The sequence below is a fragment of the Artemia franciscana genome, chromosome 4 (assembly GCF_032884065.1).
Source record: "Artemia franciscana chromosome 4, ASM3288406v1, whole genome shotgun sequence".
Lineage (NCBI taxonomy): Eukaryota > Metazoa > Arthropoda > Branchiopoda > Anostraca > Artemiidae > Artemia > Artemia franciscana.
In genome coordinates this window covers 50,856,979-50,872,034 of record NC_088866.1, presented here as the reverse complement: position 1 = coordinate 50,872,034, position 15,056 = coordinate 50,856,979, and the positions used below count along the sequence as shown (strand labels likewise).

Here is a 15,056-nt window from a genome sequence, read left to right as displayed (position 1 = left end):
AACCTCAAAGGGCGTAAATCAAAGCAAATTATTTTTATACCAAAAGATATATTTTTATACCCCAAGAATATATCCACCAGATTTCTTTTGCCAATATATATTCAAAAATTTAGTCGCATGCAGTGAAAAGTTAAAAGCTGGAAATGACTTGATCGAATTTTATTATGATAACATTAAAGTATCGACATGATATATGAGATAGGCAGATTGAATTCATTGAAATAAGTTATAATTGAGTTTAGTCAAGAATTTTTTTCCTATTTGCGTTCAAAAGCAAAGACTCTGAAATCAAATATTAACACCATAAACTACAACAATAAAATTACTTCTGCTGCGACTGCTGACAACCTATTGCAGTATGAAGCCACCTAAGACCAACACAGCATCACCTACTCCTCATCCATTCTCCCCTTGGAGCTTCACTTTTTACTCCTTCCAATGAAGCTCTTAATTTATCTTTTATCTCCTCTCACCCTATTGCGAAACGTCCTAAGACTGAATTGGCAAAACGAACCATTTTTAGCAATCTGAATTTTGCCATTTGCCATTTTAAATAAGTTTGAATTTTTTTTTGGGTGGCAGCATTTAATTGTTACATTTTAGTACATTTGAATTTCAAAGCGTCTTTTAAATATGTTTCAATTATATTTTATACAATGTATTTTCATAATGTATGTCTTTCATCCTCCTGGTACTATATGTGGAGTACTGGGACCTAGTGGAGAAGCCAGGGCTCCTGGTACTATATATATATATATATATATATATATATATATATATATATATATACATATATATATATATATATATATATATATATATATATATATATATATATATATATATATATATATATATATATATCTGATATATATATATATATGTGTGTGTGTGTATGTATGTATTTTCTATTAGCTTACTAACGTATACAATATTTAAAAACTTAATTTACTTTCTATGAGATTTTTTCTAACAATGAGATATTTTAACTAATTTTTCTCCTCATTTCTCATTATAATAGTTCTCTCTCATTATAATACTTCCGCAAATAAGAGGGCCATTGATAATAAAAAAAAGAAAATAATTACCATACTAATCAATATTATAGAAAATAAATGTATCTTAAAATAATTGCAAACGTGGCTTTCAGTTTAATTAGAATAATTGCATTAGAATACCTGAACAATTGCATTATTTGAATAGCTTGATTAATTGAATAATTATATTAATTGAATAATAATTGTAATAATGGAATAGATAGATAGATAGATAATTTTTTATCTGCACTATTGCATAAATAGACATGACAAACCAGTGCACATGCCTGGTGTCATACTTTAGCACCGACAATATTACATACTTTGGGGCTTACAACGTTATACGAAAATAAAAACTAAGAGGAGAAAAAAAAAAAAAAGCTCGAGCTCTGACAAAATAAAAACAAAAATAAACCAAGCCAAAGCAAATAAGCCTAGAGCATCAATATAAATATACAGAAAAAAAATTCCCCGCAACACATTAAACATAAATCACCTAATTATTTGTTATTATTATTAATAATAATAACTATTAATTTATTGTTTTTTTAAAATACTTGAAAACCTCTAATGGCTTACATATAAACCCGTCATAGCTTTAATACTCACACCCAATAAAAACTGCATTAATTGAATAATTGCATCAATTGAATAATTGCGATTGCATTAGAATAATTCTTAGAATAATTGCATTTTCTATCAATTTAATTTTACTATTTCAATAAGGACCTTATTTTTTGTAAAAAATTTTCATTTTGATTCTATTTCTGGATGAGGTGGAGTGTTTGCAGATGTTTGGCTAATCTGAAAAACGTGTACAATAGTTAGAACCTTACTTTATTTTCCATGAGATTTCCCAGACTAAGACTTCTTTGCTGTTGTAAGTTTTCTGCTTGAATTAGGTCGCGTAGATTATTATTGGGTCTGTCAGAGCCAGCTGAAATTCTCCTTTCCTTCTCTTCAATCGGTCGAATGATCATATTTTTCTAGAATTATACAAAAACAACAAGTAAGAGAAAAAAAATATATGTATCAGGGAGTATGTTTGATATGCTTGTTAAGAAACTTTGTACGAGCCTATTTATCAATTAAAATAGGAAATTTATCACCAATGAGAAAATTTTACTTTGAAACTGGACTTTAGAAAGTTTGCAACATTTCATATGCCCATTAGAAGAAAAGAAATTTGGATACTACTTTTTATTGATATCTGGTCAAGTTCAAGGTCAAGTAAGGTTCGGATCCGGGTTTAAAATTTAAATTCAAATAGCTTTGAAGTGACACTCTCAATTTCGAATATTAAAATAATTTTTATTAAATGTCTTAATTGAAGTATTTTTTATCCGGTCCCATAGAGCCGTCATCTTACTATGTGCCACTAATGCTGGCAATCTTGCTTTTTTCTTTTGATACATCTATTATATCTTCTCTATTATATCTTATATCTTATTACTTATATCTTATCTCTTATTATTATATCTTATCTATTATATCTTCTCCAAAAATATCTAAGAAAGGGTTGTTTTGAGATAACCTCCACTGGAAAGATATTCCACATGGGAATGTGGAACAAAAGTAAAAAATCTTCTATGTGCTCTAGAGGGTTTGGGATAGCTAGCACCCAGCCCCCCATTTGTAATTCCTGACTGAAGGGCCAAGAAACGGAGATCAGCATACCACAATCCTGAGCTCTGCCTCTCCGTGGTGACCCAGTATATTTTGTTTGTTATACGTACTATATTAATTGATTAATAAATTGAATTAAAACATTAAGAAATTGGTAAATTGATTTGGTAAAATTTCATTGGCTTTATAAGTTTTACAAAGAGTCCAAGGCAGTCACGAGCGAGCAAACATAGCTTTGTAATCGACTAGTAACTAATTTTTTCACACCTGTCCTGTTTCAAGAATTTACTTTTCAAAATCAAGATTCCGGGACAGGCATGTACACATAATTTTTTTTTCCGGGGAGGAGAATAGTTGAACTTTTTCAAGAGTGTCCAATAGTGTAAAAACAGATTTCATTCTATTATCTGAATAAGAAGTGCATATAAATATAAGAAAATTTAGAATTTTGGTGAGGGGGGACCCATCCTCCTACGCATATCCCTGATCCAGGAAGCACTTTTCTTTCCCTGATAGTGTCGGGTATAAAATTTGTCATAAATGAAAGTAAATACAAGTATATGGTAGTAAATACGGTATTTTGACAATGAATGTTTTCTACAATATGGTAATATTTGAATGTAAATTTCGGGGACCGTACATGTCAAAAAAAAAAAAAAAAAAAAAAAAAATCAAGACAGCACGCCAATGAACTCTTGATTCAAGTTTCCAGTTTTTAAGTTTAATGAACAAACATAGCTCTAAATGGTACTCACTTTACTGGTTTGTTCACGCCTGTCAGACTTCAAGAATTGACTTTTCGTAATCGGGAGTCCAGGAGGCATTTCTAATTCACTTATTGTATCTAGTATAAATTCTGCTCCATTAATATCATATAAGTTGGTGGGTGTGGTCAGAGATAGAGTCCACCCGGCGTCTTCTTCAATTCCTCTGGAATTGACGAGGAGAGATGCGACCTCCTCTGTTGTAACCCACGATTCAAGGCCGGAGACACTGCTCATCTCTGAAATTCAAAACTAAATTTTAAACATAAATAACGTTGAAATACAATAATCCAATCAAACCCAGAAGAATTTAGTAAAATCCTATAAAAGGGATTGATATTGGTTACTGTGTCTCCGCCTCTTAGAAAACCTTCAAACTGTGACACGAGTCTGTCTCAGTTTGAGACAAAGAGACGTCAGGAGTAATTGGGCCTTTGAACACCTAATTAATATTCTCATGAGGGTTCATCTGCCCCCCACATTCTTAGAGTAGAAAAACAGTACGAAATTTAAAGCGCAGCTTCGTTTTCATCATTTTTTCATAGTAGAAAACTAATTTGCAAGTACTACTGTATGGTCTGGTTTGGCCCAAGAAGTTCAGCTTGTTGATTATCAACCAACAATATAATGATTAAACACTACAATACAAAAAGCTACACACTAGAATACAGTAAAATACTAATAAAGAAATATGCTAGAAAAAGAAATAAAAAAAGAAACTGGTTTTTACTTTAATGCACAAATCATCTGGTAGAATAAATCTAATTACTTAGTTTAGAAACAAAATAAAAAATCTTAATAAAAACTATTTTTATTTATTTTGATATACCAATCATCCGGAAAAAATTTTTACTTACTAGGTTTACAAATAAAAAATAAAATAAAAATTAGTCAAGATGGCAAAAATTTCGAAACCAGATTTCTAGTCATTCTATATATACATTAAATAAAAAAACAATTTTTTAACTGAAAGGAAGCAGCAACATTAAAACTCAAAACGAACAAAAATTATTCTCTATATGAAGGGTTGTCCCCTCCTCAATACCTTGCTCTTTACGCTAAGGCTGTTATCATTTTTAAAATAGCTGCCTACGCTAATTAAACGGCCCTGTGTTTCGGTAGCCGTTCTTAAAAATTTGGAGAAACATTCAAATTTTAGCGTGAGGAGAAAGGTTTGAGAAGGGGCAACCCTTCATATACGGAATGATTTATGATCGTTTTGAATTTTAATGTTGTTCGTTCCTTTCAGCTAATAAAACTTGTTTTTATATTTAATTTCTGTTTTTTTTTCAAATAATGCAGATAAATCTGGCTCAACCTCCATGAAATATACCCCTCCCCCTCACGGGAAACTCCTCAATGAAAATTTATTCCAACGTAAAGTGCACACCCGTCAAGTTCCCTCCAGACAGTTCCATCCTCGCTAAAAATCCCCCTCCCCTTAAAATTTCTCGCGGACGATTCAACCTGAAAAATCATCCTTAACACACTTTCATTTGAAAAGACTTTAATTTCTAATCAGTTTCCCGATCACTCCGGAAATGCCCCCCTTCCGTAGACATTTTTTCTGAAATTCAAAATATACGAAAAATAACCTCTGGATAATTCCCCGTAATATCTCCACATGCAAAATTAAGTTGACAAAGATACTGTAAGACAATTACCAAGAATTTCGTACAAGATCCTCCATGATCCCTCAGCCTCCATGAAATATACCCCCCCCTTTCACGGGAAACTCTACTGTGAAAATTTAATCAAGCGTAAATCACACCCCCGTCAAGTTCCTTCCAGACAGTTCCATCCTTGCTAAAAATCACCCTCCCCGAAAAATTTCTTGTAGACGATTCAGTCTGAAAAATCAGCAAAAAAAAGCAAAGAAAGCAAAAAAGAAGAAAGAAACATAACAGAAGGAAATGCAAGATTGTACTTCTGGTCCACCTTTTTTATGTTTTCTGGTGTGGGGTGTGAGGTGTACCTTCCAATGGGATGGTTCGAATTTTTCGAGGGATTTTAATTTTCAAAGGAGATTGGAAAAGAAAGCATACCCAAACCACATTATTTATCATGATGACTTTTTGCGTGATCAAGCCAATTTGAAAAATAAATAAAAAAAATTATTTGTTTTGCACTGAGGACGATTGGGCGGAGGTTCCGGTAAAAAACTTGCATTTTTTTTTACCTTGTTTCACTGAATTAGCTTATTGATTGAAAACTATCAAAATGTGATTCATTGTAAAAAATGTGAATTATCTTTTTTTCCATTAAATAGTCGAACAGTTTGTAGTAACGAACTGTAAGTAAGGAGCGATGCGACTCGATAGTAACCGAAACTTTATGAAACAGAGTCTTGATTACAAAAGATCATCAAAAGAATTGAATTTTGATGCTTATTCAAAATATGTAAAATACATCAATATTTAATGGCACCCTTCAAAAGTTACGATCTTGAGAAAATTTGTCCAATTTTTAAAAAAGGAGGGAAGCAGTGCCAAAACATCAAGTGGTCTTAATGAAAATCACTCCATCAGATTCAGCGTACCAAAGAACTTTACTGCAAAGTTTTCAAGTTCCTTTGTACAATAATGTGGAATTTTGCATTTTTTGCCAGAATAAAGATCATGGATACATGTTTATTTGTTGTTTTTTTTTCCCAGGGGAGATCATATCGAACCAATGATCGTAGAAGATCGAGAGAGGACTCACTTGATTGGGAATCAAAAGTTCTAGTGCAATTTTAAGTGACCAAAATATTGGAGGGCATTTAGCCCTCCTCCCACGCTCATTTTTCACCAAAGTCACCCGATCAAAATTTTGCGATATTCATTTTGTTCAGCACAGTCAAAAAATCTTATAACTATGTCTTTGAGGATGACGTAGCTCCACTCATCTCCCACCCAGAGTCCCGGGGGAAAGTGTTGCAAGTTACGAGCCTCGCCCATTGCTTACATATAGATTTAGTTGTATATCATAAAAACACAACTTACAAACAATAGGGAAGTTACGTGGGAGGATATTTCCATGGGGGAATTTTTTATGGAAGAAGGGAAGTTTTCATGGAGGGCGAGCCAGATTTCACAGCGTTATTTAAAAATGAATCAGAAATTAAATAAAAAAACTGCAAATTTCTTCAACTGAAAGCAAGGAGCTACATTTAAACGTAAAACAGACAGAAATTATTATGTATATGAGGGGGTCGCCCCTTCGTCAATACTTCAGTCTTTACACTAAAGTTGTTTTTTTTTAAGTACTTCTAAAAGTACTAAATTGAACTTTATTCTAATTAAACGGCCTTTGAGATTCAGGAGTCACTCTTAAAGAATTGGGACAAAATTCAAACTTTAGCGTAAAGAGTGTGGTATTGACGATTGAGCGCCCCTCAAATACGTAACAATTTCTGTTCGTTTTGAGTTCTAATGTTGCTCTTTAATTTCAGTTGAAAAAACTTGTTTTTTCTTATTTGATTCAAATTGATATGAATCCTTTTAGTAGACAGTAAAAAACAATCCAAAAAAACAGGATATTTTGATCTCATATACAGTGACCGTAACCATCAGATGTACTGTTTTTCAGTGTCACCAATTCACGAAAATGTAGATCAGGGTTGAAGAGATCACAGATTCTGAATTTTTTTAATGCAGATACAAAAAAAAGTTATCTTTTAAAAATCAGGAGAAAAGGGGATTTGTCATGTTTTTCCCAATTTTATCAATAATACTACCCTAAAAAAAGGTATTATTCAAATTCTGGGGAAGGGGCATCCCCCCCACCCCCCAAATTAGAACCTCTATGCCAGTATTTTGTTGAAAAACATTCACAATTCATTTAAAGTACTAACCATCAGGAAATTTAGCCTCAACTGCCATATTAACCTTCTTTTTGTTGCACCTCCACTCAAGCATAGATGGTGGATAGGATCGAGCAATTCCAGAGGGTGCAGCAGTTTTGGCCGCCTGAAGAAGCTTTTGTTGACAAATAACATCGTAGCCATTTAAACCATGATCAGACACGTATCTAAGGAAAAAAAACATTATTTATTAAATTTAAGAAACAGAAGAGAAAAAAGCTTAATAAAGGAAGAATATCACATAAAATATCCATTATGATTAGATAATTTCTGATTCCTGAAGTATCTTTAAAATTTTCTTTTTTTATATAGTCTTCAAAGCTCCGTCAGAAGTGATGATATGCCGCTAGTTCTGGCACTTACCACTCTAATTTCTTTTAATGTGTTTACTATAGCTTTTCTCTTGATGAAAATAAAAGATGAAAATAAAAAGACAAAAACAAATAACGAGGAGATCAAAATAAAACAAAAAGCTAAATTCGAAGAATTAAAACCTAACAACGCGAAAAAAAACAATAACAGGTCAAATAAAAAGTAGACAAATTAAAACAATTAAAACAAAAAACCGCCACTAGCTCATGAAGAAGCTAGACAATCGACTCGTTCTTTCTTTTCTCTTTTGTCTTTTTATTCTTTGGTAAACTATTATAAGACCATGGCCCAGCAAGAAGAAAAGAGAAAAAGATATTCCAGGTACTTATTAAGAAAAGCGTTCGATTTATACAAACATTTTTATTCACCAGGTGAACGTATTTTTTAGATTATTATGAGTTTTTATTTAATCAAAAGCTATTGTAAAAAGGGGTGAGGGGAGGCTGCCCCTCTTATATATAGGGTAATTTCTGCTTGTTTGGACAAAAGTTTGCCCCATGTTGTTTGCACTGCTTTAGAGATTTAATGTGGTTTAAGCCCGTTCACAATGAAAGGTTACTAATACCAAGACATGGCAGGCACTAATTGCCTGTTCAAATTGTATGTTGAACTGTTATATATATATATATATATACAGCTAGTATATATATATATATATATATATATATATATATATATATATATATATATATATATATAAAATTACACATATTATATATTATATAATATGTACCAAGACATGATCGTACCAAGACATGGCAGGCACTAATTGCCTGTTCAAATTGTATGTTGAACTAATTTCGGGAAACTTAGTTTGTTAACAATAGGGATTTAGCTCGCGTCTAGAATTGGATCAATTTGAACGTAGTCAAGGCTGAGCGAAACAAAACTTGTTCATATAATTTTCTGATTGGCTAACAGCCAAACTTTATCCAATACATAAAAGCCACAAACACAAAACAAAAACATAATAAACTTCATGTAGTGGCGCAGTGGCCTTGATCTTAGCTTGGTAATGCGAGACCAAGAGTTCAAACCTAGCTGTAGCATTAAATTACTGGGCTCAAAATTCGATTACGGTGCTGAGATTTGCGAAAGTGTTTTCATAATAATCCAAAGAACAAAAAGAAGAAGAAAGAAAATAAATAATAAACGAAAAATGGAAAAAAAGGATATAATTGTTGTGTTGTTGAGCGTATTCGTGCTATTTGCATGGTGATATTGTGAGTTATTAAGATGTGAGTTTTATTTATTGATTTTGTTTTCATTTTCTTTATATGCATTGTTTAATTTAGCTATATTTATTTTCTTTTTTCTTTTTTTTGTTGATAAAGACTTCCGGACGTGAAGTCAAAATATTCATATTTCTTTATTATTTAAAAAATTTGGCTTTTTTTTTGGTCCACTGCTTAGTTTCAGAATATTATATTGATATTCTCTATATTTTCATCTGTTAAACTCTGTAAAAAAAGAAGTATAATATTGGGAGGACTCTTCAGAGCTCAAGATTATTTTTTGGATTTAAAAGAAAAAAGAAACTATATGAGATTTGAGATAAAGACAAAGAAAATGGAATGATTGCACTGTTAGTCTTTTCATTTTTAAGTTACCGGTCACGAATGACTTTACCACTAGCATCATTTAATTCCGGGTTTCAGAACAGTGAATTCTAGCATTAGCGAAATCTCATTACCCAAATTACTCGTAAATAATAATCTTGTTGGGAGAGAGGAGGGTTCAAGTTCCAAAAAAATAGCGTCTTTGTATACAGTATAAATATGATAAAAATAGAACCTTGATTTGATAGTTTGTATAGACCCTAAGGTCCTAAAAAAAATCTAAAGAACATTTTAAACCTAAAAGACCCTGAACAAAGGGTCTTTTGATAGTTTGATGGTTTAATTTCCATCAATTTTTAATTTTGGAATATTGAAGAGATTTTTATGGCAACTTACTTAAGCAAATACTTGTAAAGGGTTGGAGACGGAGCGAACGCACTTAGGCAACACGAGAGGAGAAGCCAAACTTGAGTGCTGCTGCGTTCATCAGAGTTCTTCCAACTTTGGCTGACTAGCTGACAAAGAATTTCGTCACGAAGTTTGTCGTTGGTTAATCCCTAGAAATAATTTTATCATTTGGAAAAAGAGATCAGACTAGTGATTCCAGCTGATGATTTAGTCATAGCTGACAGATCGTTAGTGTCATATACCAAATTTACAGATATCACTGATCTAGTATAAAATAAACATTGATTTTCAAAGATGATAATAAGATGAAATAAAATTGCTTTTTAATTATGCAACTATTTTGAAAATTATCAAATTATTAAAATAAATTGTTTTGTAGAATAATACATAAACTAATATTAAAATTCTAAATAATAGACAAAACAGATAAATTGAAAGTTTATATATTTTGTTTGTTTTAATTTTTCATTTTTTTGCCTTTATTTCTTTTTCGTACGGTATGTAGCAAGCGTTGCAGAAGAATTTACTTGAGAAGGCCTGATCTCTTTTTGAGATTTATAAGTGAAGAGAAGTGACTTAAAGATGGTAAAACAATCCAGTTAAAAGTGCAGAACTGAATCACAAACTGAAACTTAAAGCAAAATATGTCTTTCAGCATAAGTAAATAAAAGATGCTGGAATGGTTTGAAAGATGTAATAATTTTATTTTGTTTTTTATTGGATGAAATATACGCGTTATCAAGCGTTATCATTATATACGCGTTATCGTTATCACGAATCTACGGCCTGGAATGCAGGGTAACAGGGAAGGATCAGAGAAACTTCCGCAATAGCAACACAGACTCCGATTTTTTGTTTTTAATTCCAATTCTATTATTGTTATTTTATTTTTTTACGTTCCCAATTAACCGTCTCGTCGCTAGAATCGCCAGATTCAAACGATATAGTAATTAAAAAAAGTGCATATAATTACAGAGAAGGGCAAAATAAAAAAAAATGGAATTTACGGTCTATACCAAGCGGGGCTAATGTTCGTTCCAATGCCCTTCTCCCAGGAATTGAATTTGGGCTGGGTTTCGGCCTTCATGTGGTTTCACATACCTTTCCTGAGTATCTTTCACATATTTCTTCTAATACCTATTTGGAGGATAAACCAAATCTCTCAAATTAGATTTGGATAAAGTCTCACTGCATAAACAAATTAACAATAACAATTGACAATATCAATAACAATAACAATTAACAATAACAATAATTAACAAATAAACAAATTATCCACTTTAAAATAGAGTCCAACTAACGAGTATATTCAAATAATAAAAGGATACAAATTACAATAATTTGTATCCTTATAATTATCTTTAATAATAAAGATAAGAATGATGAGAAGTAAATGACACAATAAGATAAGTATGCAAAGAAGATAAGAATGATAGAAGAAAAGACAGTTGATTAACTGCAGTGAATCAACTTTAGCTGAAAATTTTCCACAAGTTTCTTTATAAAGTATTCACACTTTATGAGTACGACTCTTTGATTCCTCCCTCTGCTCACTTAGACTAATATACGGATAAATAATAAACGGATACTATAGACACAAATTTGTTCAGAACAATAACACTGATACGTTGTAAGAATCGTATAAGAAACGTTTTATGAAGAATATAAGAAGAACGTTATAAGAAGAACGTTATAAAAACAACGTTTTAAGAAACGTAACACTGATACCGTTTTAAGAATCAGTAAAACTTTATTGATTTCAGTTTTAACTCCCCCACCCACTTTTCCTTCCTTATTCTGTTTATACTGTCACTACTATGATTGGTGGCTCCTGGGGTCACACAAATACATCATTATAGCTATAAATTACCATAAATAATTTTGATATGACTCACCTTGCTTACAATATAGCCTGATATGGCGAGTTCTCTTTTTGGATTTGAAACTTCGTTGCAAAAATGGAGGATCAATTTGAAGAGAGCAAGCGAATCTTGAATGTCAGTCTCTTTGGATTTAGGCAAAAAGGGGGTTTGAATTGGCTCTTGAGTTGGCCCCAAGGCATTTGTCTAAAAAATATTATTTTGTTAGGGGACGTTCACATGCCCGTCTGCCTAGAATCCCATGTCAAGGCGTTAATCTATAAAGTAACAAGGATATCCAGATAGAAAGATTTTTGCCACCTTAGATCCATCTTAGGTCTATTTGTACCTGTAAACCACCATCCTCTAAGACTTTCCTTCTTTTTTTCTTGAAAACCATGAAGTTCTAAGGTAGGACCAGATTTAAGTCGCTATTGCAACGTTGAATCATGAAAATAAATCTGGAAAACTGATTGGTTACAACAGGTCAAAACCTGATTTACTAGGTGGCATTTACATGCCTGTCTGGCTAGATCCCATGCCAAGGCACTAGTCTACAAAGTAACAAGGATATTCAGACAGAAACATTTTTGCCCCCCCTAGACCCGTCTTAGGTCCACTTGCACGTGAAAAGCACAATTCTCTAAGATTTTCCGTTAAAACAGAAAACACTTTTGGCCCTGCTATTATCAAAAAATGCATAAGTATATATTGAGGCTTTTTTTTTTAAACTGAATTCTGTTTTTTTTCTTATTTATTAAGATATATGTTTATTTAGGTTTTAAATTAATAATTCAAAGAATCAGACCTAATTTTTAACCCCCTTGGTACTGTAAACTTCAAACACTAAGAATCTTCGATTTCCAAAATTCCAAATATCGAAGCCTATGCAGAATCGTTTTCTTTTAATTTGGCTTCATTTCATCTTTAATTTGAAAATTACAATAGCCATAAAATTATTAAAGTAAACAGTTTTAAGTATCGTTTTTTAAGGTAAACATCTTAAAGTGCTCTTGCATTGAATCAGGTTAATCAGTCTGAAAAAAAAATTCAAAGCACAAAAATTGTTAGACTCAGATTAAAAAAGAAATTAACTCAGAATAAAAGAAATTATTTCAGAAAAAGATAAATTATTTAAGGATGTAGAACGGTTTTATAGAAGGCGGTTTTCTAAATTTAACAAATAAATTAAAAAATAATAATAACAAAAAGAACAAATTAATCAACAAACAAATATAGGACATAATGAGGCAATCAGCGCTTTAATTAGCCACTCATTTTTGCAAAATTCACCTGTTTCTAGGGTTCAACCCACACAGTTGACGTTTCAATGGGTATTGAGTTCCTTCAAGTGTTTTTGTCACAAAAGTATTAGTTTAATTCATGTTATATTCTCTTATGCAACTAGCTAATTCCAAGCTTAGGCATGCCTCAAAACACACTTTTCAAAAGCCCCTTCCCTTTTGCGCCAAAACTATAGCATATTTCTTACCAATTCTCTCTGGGGTCTGTATTATAGAACTGACTGATTTCGCAAGTGGGATGGTCCCATTATTGGAATACAGGAGAGTTGTTTTATAGCTTCCAAACACTTTTTATAATCTAACTGCAAGCCATTTCAGTTGTAACTGCAAGTTATTTCTAACTGCAAGCCATTTCAGTAGCTGCAAGCCATTTCAACTGCAAGCCATTTCAGTAGCTGCAAGCCATTTCAACTGCAAGCCATTTCAGTAGCTGCAAGCCATTTCAACCCTTTGCGGATACAAAATGCCTCGTATTAATAGATAACAGGATTTTCCAACCGCAGAAAATGCATTTTTTGATCTGTAAGTTTTTTCTTTCATAATTTTTAGAAATATTTTACTCATGGCGCTAGTGAATTAAGCCCTTTTAGATTTTAGTCTAACTTCAAGTTGAAGTTAATGCCTTTTTGATGTAGCGGTACAATGGCTCTTTTAGCTGAGTGCCAGCTGAACTTTAGTGATACCTCTTTAACCTAAAAGACTTTAGAGAAGGACATACTTTTAATATAACAAGAAAGAGCAGCGCCAGCGATTAAAGATGAGCACAAATCACTCTAAATATGCAGGGGACTCCATTCCCTCAATCCCAACTCATCGAACTCAAAAGCTACACTTTTTCCCATAAATTAAAAGGGATGATAAAATTACATAGACAACTAGCACATGACACAACGTTTACAACGTTTCTTGAAATTCCTTTCTAAAAAACTTGCGTGCAGAAGTAGAACTTTCATCTTGACAGAAACTAGTTACAACCAATCATTTAGCTCTAGATTTTAGAGTTCTCTAAATAGTTTTTTTTTCATATATATTTTTCCTCGTTTATTTATCAAGAAAAAAATTAGCTCTATTCTAAGACCATTAGAGCATTAGTTGTATTCAATTATATTTAGAAGACTTTCTGAATAGTCGGCTTCGGTTAATGTATTTAAAAATCATTAATTAAATTCAAAGACTGGACTCCTTATGCCATTAATATTACATCCAAGGCCGTAGAGGCCTGAAAAGATAGAGTCCGGGTTGGACTTACTTTTTTTTTTTTTTTTTCGTATTTCTTTGATTTTGAATGAATAGTTATCATTTATTTGTTGTAGTTTTGCTGCTGAACAGGGACATTTTAGGTCCCTAAATTGAGCAGTATATTATTGATTGTAAGTGCAATTTTAGTAATTTTTATTTGATGAAATAAACGCATACCTACCTAAAACATATTCCAACGTCCTTATGCAGGTTTTTTAATTTGAAAATTAATTGGCATTATTTTGGTAACTAATTAGGCAACAAAACTCATTTTTAATTGCCCTAAAAGTAGATATCATTAATGAGCTACCTACCAGCAATCTTAAAAACTGCTGAAAGCCTAGCGTTTCCTCCAGAAAACACTAAGAATAATCTAGCACACTGGTGGTAGGAAGCATGTTACTAATATAATACCATATTACTTTCAACTATCCTAAACATCGATATCATTAGTGATCTACCTACAATAGACCAAAAAAAACTATTGAAAACCAAGCTTTTCTCCTGAAAAACGACTTTTCAACTGCCCTAAAAGTAGATGTCAGTAGAGAGCTACCGACCATAAATCTCAAATTCTAATATAAACCGTTCTAATATAAACTCATCATTTTGGTCTTTAGAAACAAGTGACTAAGATAGTACCGATTAAAAAGTGTCATGTCTGGTAACAGATACATAACCTTATTTGAGAAAAATACCTTGAAATACATGTTGGCAAATTTCTGGAAAGGATATTCATGAATATCAGGTGGGAGCTCAAAACAGTTCTCTACTTGAGGAGGCTGTCCAACTAACTTGACAATATTCTTTTCTGAATGTACTAAATGCCATTCTGAAAAAGAAATAAGAATCAAATTAAGATTTAAGATAGATAATTTATTTTCCTATAGAGATAGATACTTTTCTTAACATACTACAGGACAATTGAAGAAAGAATCAAATTAAAATTAGAGATGGATAATTTATATTGTAAATGATTTAATACAGATAAATTACAGATAATCTAGATATATATATATATATAAGGATATGTAATTCTCCGAA

At 31.9% G+C, this 15,056-nt stretch overlaps 1 protein-coding gene across 2 annotated transcripts in view; it reads right to left on the bottom strand.

The window, feature by feature from the left end:
- Positions 1-15,056, bottom strand: part of LOC136026549 (unconventional myosin-XV-like) — a 365,167-nt gene that overhangs the window by 218,777 nt on the left and 131,334 nt on the right. For both annotated transcript variants that reach the window (XM_065703235.1, XM_065703234.1), the window contains 6 exons: positions 14,711-14,844; positions 11,506-11,676; positions 9,599-9,759; positions 7,263-7,438; positions 3,419-3,666; positions 1,874-2,023 (listed from right to left, as the gene is read on the bottom strand). In XM_065703235.1, the coding sequence (XP_065559307.1) occupies positions 1,874-2,023; positions 3,419-3,666; positions 7,263-7,438; positions 9,599-9,759; positions 11,506-11,676; positions 14,711-14,844 (1,040 nt within the window). The remainder of the gene's footprint in view (positions 1-1,873; positions 2,024-3,418; positions 3,667-7,262; positions 7,439-9,598; positions 9,760-11,505; positions 11,677-14,710; positions 14,845-15,056) is intronic.